The sequence below is a fragment of the Otolemur garnettii genome, unplaced genomic scaffold (genome assembly GCF_000181295.1).
Source record: "Otolemur garnettii isolate 467f Iridium unplaced genomic scaffold, OtoGar3 scaffold00162, whole genome shotgun sequence".
NCBI classification, from domain to species: Eukaryota; Metazoa; Chordata; class Mammalia; order Primates; family Galagidae; genus Otolemur; species Otolemur garnettii.
Genome location: NW_003852557.1, coordinates 250,681 through 255,972, shown reverse-complemented (window position 1 = coordinate 255,972; position 5,292 = coordinate 250,681). Strand labels below are relative to the sequence as shown.

The following is a 5,292-nucleotide window of genomic DNA, read 5'->3' as shown; positions in this document are numbered from 1 at the left end:
GATGCCATGGCACTCTACCCAGGAGGACAGCTTGAGGCTCTGTCTCAAAAAAAAAAAAAAAAAAAAGTCTGAAAGCAATCTGGAGCCAATACTTTTTTTTTGTTTGTGTGTTTTCTTATAGTTTTTGGCTGAGGCCAGGTTTGAACCTACCACTTCCGATATATGGGGCCAGTGCTCTACTCCTTTGAGCCACAGGTGCCACCCTAGTGCCAATGTTTTTATTCATCGGGGTCCTCAGACTTTCTCTTTTAAGGCTTTCATTTGATTAGATGAAGCCCACACATATTAAGAGAATAATCTGCTTTACTCAAAGACTGCTGACATAAATGTTGATCACATTTTAAAAACACTTTCACAGCAATATCTAAATGAGTGTTGTTCTGGGCAGCACAGCCTAACCAAGCTGATGCATACAGTTAACCCACGCACTTATTTTCCCAAAGGTAGTCCAAAGATCAAATGTACATAGGGCAAGGTCATTGGTATATTTGTATAGTCATTTCCTTAGGATAAATTCCTAGAAATAGGATTGCCAGTAATAGCAATTTTTTTGCTTTTTTATAAGAAGAAATAAAAGGTCACAGAATCCCCCTTGACTCAATTGTATCCTTTTCTGATCCCATTACTTCTCTCTTTCCTCTCCATCTATAACCACTTTCTAGAAGTTGACAGGCATCCTCCTGCCTGTGTTTTTGTGTTTTTACTATGTTGAAATATATTATAGTCTTTTTGGTGGCTTTTAACTTTGCTTAAATGTTATTTTTTATATGTATTATATAACTTGCTTCTCGTTTTTTAAGATTTATTGATGTTCATACATAAAAATCTGGTATTCTCATGTCTGAATAAATGTGCTACTTTTTATTCATTTTCCTTTTGATAGGTCTCTACATTTCTTTTCTCTTTTTTTCTTCCTCTATTAAAAACAGCACCGTAGTGGATTTTCTTGCACATATGTGAAAAACTTTTCTGTTGGATATAAACCTAAAAGTAGGCGGCACCTGTGGCTCAGTGGGTAGGGCACCAGCCCCATATACCAAGGGTGGCAGGTTCAAACCCAGCCCTGGCCAAATTGCAACAAAAAAAATAGCCAGGCATTGTGGCAGGTGCCTATAGGCCCACCTCTTTGAGAGGCTGAGGCAAGAGAATAGCCTAAGCCCAGGAGTGGGAAGTTGCTGTGAGATGTGACGCCATGGCATTTTGCCGAGTGAGACTCTGTCTCTAATATAAATAAATTAACCTAAAAGTGGAATTGGCAACACTGGTTGTTGAGAAGCCAGTTGGCCATAAGGGTTAAACCCTTCTAGTTGGCCTTATGTTATAAACCCCTGCGCTCTTATTTCTGTGGCAGAACTAAGTAATCTACTGACAGGAGTTATCTCTAACAGGCTTGATTTCTTCCAGAGTATAATGGAGTAATGCATGAATGAAGCCCTGTGGGAATACATCAAACTATCCTATCCACTTGCAATGTAAATTACTTTTTTTTACAGTGTATTGCATCATATTATTGTCCTGCTACCTCCTAGAGCCATGATCTGTGTAATTTGACCAAAAGACAGTAGATTCTGGAAAGGAAAAAAGTATCCCACCGTCAAAGCTTTCTAAGAGTAATGCCTTAAAAATTGTTCATTTGTTCATAGTGTGAATAACATTTAAAGGTCTCCCTCTTTCTACCATTTTATGCTCAAAGGATTCTACCTTAGAACTTAAGCTTTAGAACAAATGGTACATTTACTGGTAATTTTATTTGCATAATCTAAATTTAAGATGTTCTTTCCTTAAATATAAGAGAGGAAAGCCATGGATTTGGAATAAATTTAAATGTTAATTATGAATATATAAACTCATAAGGCTTAAGTTGAAGATTTGGTCTCTTACACAAATAAGCACACTTATTTTTAGGAAGAGAACTTTCCATTGTCTCTCAGAACAAAAGGAACAGTAGTTTGAAGCAGATCACCAAGACCCACCTTGCTACTGTATGTATCACATACTGGATTTTGGACTTCTTCCTGTTTGGTACAAAATTTCTTGGCTTAGATTTTCAAACTTGGCTCTTATAACCTTCAAAGAGATGTTTTCTGATTGCAGAATCTTCTAGCTGCCCCAGTACTTTGGCTGTACTTGAAAATATTCTTACCTTTTTGTTTAACTCTGAAAATGTTCAGGAAAAAAAAGAAGAACTACTTCCCTGAACCCTATCTGTGACAAATAATATTCATGTATGTTTCTGTATAAAATAGGTCAAGTTGTCAGCCCACAAAGTGGCAACAGTGGCACAGATCTAACAGGTGACAAAGCAGGGCCGTCCACACAGGAGCCTGGCAGCCAGACACCCTCAAAGTCTATGCTTGTCATCAGTGGAGGAGAGGGCTACATTGACTTCCGAATGGGTGAGTCTTCAGTTGTGGGAACTCAGTTTCCATTGCTTTCTGTGACTTGTGTTTTTACCTGCTTTGAATTCCGATGATTTATTTGAATTCTTTACTTGGGAAAGGATTTTGTATTTCTTTTTCATTTCTTTCCTTTTTTATTTCTTTTTATACCAAAGTGTACTTATTTTAAAGAATATTATAAAAAGCATGATGTGGTCATATGTTAAGTTTTATGTGAAGAACATAATATTGGAGTCAGAAAGCCTTAGTTTCCTCACTTGGAAAATAGAGAAATAAAAATACTTTATAAAGTTTTATTTGTATCAAAACTGAATTCATTTGTTCATTTTGTCACCTTACATCACCTTACAAACATTGATTGATCATCTACTGTGTGCTGGTCAGCCTTAAACTTGAGACAATAGAAATAAATCAAAACCTTTGTCCAATAAATTATGGAACAGTGCAGAAATAGAGATGTATTAATAAATTAAAATGTTATAGATGCTCTAGTGATGAGTAGTCAGTTCTTCTCAGTGGTGGGAAGAGGGGGAAATTTTAAGAAATGATACTTGGGGTGACTCACACTAAATAATAGTATTATTATAAAGCATTGAATTGGGAAAGGGCTAGAGATTGGCATTCCAAGGTAATAGCTTGACTAAAGATTAAAAATGTGAAACCATCTTAACTGAAGAAGAACTATTTTAAAATGATGAGAGCATAGAATAGAAGAAAGTACAAATCTCTGGTCTAGAAAGGAAAGGAGGGGCTGGAGTATGGGAGGCCTTTATATACCGAGTTAAAGAGTCTGCCCTCTACCTTTTAAACAAAGGAGAACTATAGAAACAATGAGATTAGATCTGTATGAAAAAATGAATTGGAGGTTGAAAACTAGACGTAGGGAGAAATCAATAACCTAAGTATGGTAGTAACTGTGGGAATAGATGAGCATGATGGGGAATTGACGGCCACCAGGATGTGGGGAAAGAAGAAGTGAGCCATTCACTCAGCTCCTCCAGAACGGCAGAAGCAGAAGATCTGGAGGGAGGTAAGGAGGACCCCAGTGGTGGACATGTTGGCCTCGAAGAGCACAGTGGTGATTTCACTGGGGGATTCCCACTCGTCTTTTAGCTACATGTCTCACATCTTAGGAAAGAGGGACTGGGGGGCTATTGATATGCAGTGGTACTGAAAGCCATGAGATATGGTGAATTCACCCCAGAAAAATATGTAGGAGCTAGAAGAGGAGATTAGAACCCTGCATTAGTATCCCATTTACAGATCTTAGAACTTATTTAGGGATCTAAATAAGCCAGAGAGGTACAACGAAAAGAGAAATTGAAAAGAGAATTGATGCTTGTGAGAGTAGTGCTTTGTAAACTGTAAAATATAAATTTATTTTTATATTTATATTTTGCAAATATAAATATTTATTTGCTATAAACAGATCCCTTGTACTAACCTAAAATGTCAGTGATTAAAAAAGTTCCCAAGCATAAGGCACTGCATGGTGTTAGGAAATTTAATAATGCCAAAGATCAGTGACAAATAATTGCTTTAGATATGAATTACATAAAAATAAAGTTAAAAATATTCAGGGTAATATAAACGAAAGTGTGCCATACTTGACTAGTGTAAATCAAAATACCTGATATAAAAGGCTTATTGACACTTTTAAGGAGGGGAGGTGTCTTAATGTTCTGTTTAGAAATTGGTTTCTTCTAATGATATCAGCAGGAAGGGAGTAATTTCAATTGTTTTTTAAATAATTGACTTGGTGTACAATTCCTTTATAAGAGAATTATTACAGGGACTCCATTTGGCAGAGGTGATATTTGTAGCTTTTTCTTGGAGTGCAGTATGGCAGTTGGAACCATACTAAGGAGTATGTTAATAAAATCTCTGTGGTTTTTCCATTTCCACTAAAAATTCCTTCCATTGTAGATTCTGAAAATAGCATAAAATTTGCTTAACCAGTTTTGGCAGTGCCTGTAGTTGATCCAGCCTAAAAAATAGACTCATCTTTAGCATAGGCTAATTTTAATAGTGAATATGCTTTTAAAAAATTGAATTTGATCTTTTTTTTTTTGCTCCATTTCCTTTTTCATTTTCTGTATTATTTTAACAATGAGAAATGGATTCCTACAGTCCTGTATTTTTAATGGCTTAACTTAAATCTTATGTCATAGAGACCCCAGGAGACAGGATTGTTTTGCTTTGTTTTGTTTTGTTTTGGTGAGACATGGTCTCCCTCTGTCACCCAGACTAGAGTGCAGTGGTGTGAGCACAGTTTACTGCAGCCTCCAACTCCCAGACTCAAGCAATCCTCCCAGCTCAGTTTTCTGAGTAATTAAGACTATGGTGTAAGCCACCATGCCCGGCTAATTTTTAAAAAATTTGTTTATAGAGACAGGGTCTTGCCTTGCTGCCCAGGCTGGTCTTGAACTCCTAGCCTCAAACATTCCTCCCAGTTCTGTCTACCAAAGTGCTGGGATTATAGGCCTGAGCCTATAATTTCTTTTTATAATTTCTCTTTATAATTAGAAATCTTTAAAACAAAACAACTCAAAAAACAAACGCCAACAGCTTTTATCCCAGCCAGTTAATTTGTCATCGCAATTTTTTTTAATTTAAGAGTCAAATTTAGTTGTTTTATTTACTTGGAGACAAGGTCTCACAGCTGGAGTGCAGTGGCATAATCATAGCTTACTATAACCTTGAATTGCTGGGCTCAAGTGATCCCCCTGCCTCAGCCTCCTGAGTAGCTGGGAGCCGGAGGAGGCCTTTAGATCCATTTGACCACATGTGTGTCACCATGCCTGGCTAATTTTTTAGTTTTTTTTTTTTTTTTATGTAGCCTCAAGCTATCCCCCTGGGTAGAGTGCCGTGGCATCATGCTCACAGCAACCTC

At 36.9% G+C, this 5,292-nt stretch overlaps 1 protein-coding gene across 6 annotated transcripts in view; it reads left to right on the top strand.

The window, feature by feature from the left end:
• The window catches only part of SPAG9 (sperm associated antigen 9), a 148,815-nt gene that overhangs the window by 138,068 nt on the left and 5,455 nt on the right, over positions 1-5,292 (top strand). For all 6 annotated transcript variants that reach the window (XM_012811540.2, XM_023519218.1, XM_023519219.1 and 3 more), the window contains one exon: positions 2,247-2,396. In XM_012811540.2, the coding sequence (XP_012666994.1) occupies positions 2,247-2,396 (150 nt within the window). The remainder of the gene's footprint in view (positions 1-2,246; positions 2,397-5,292) is intronic.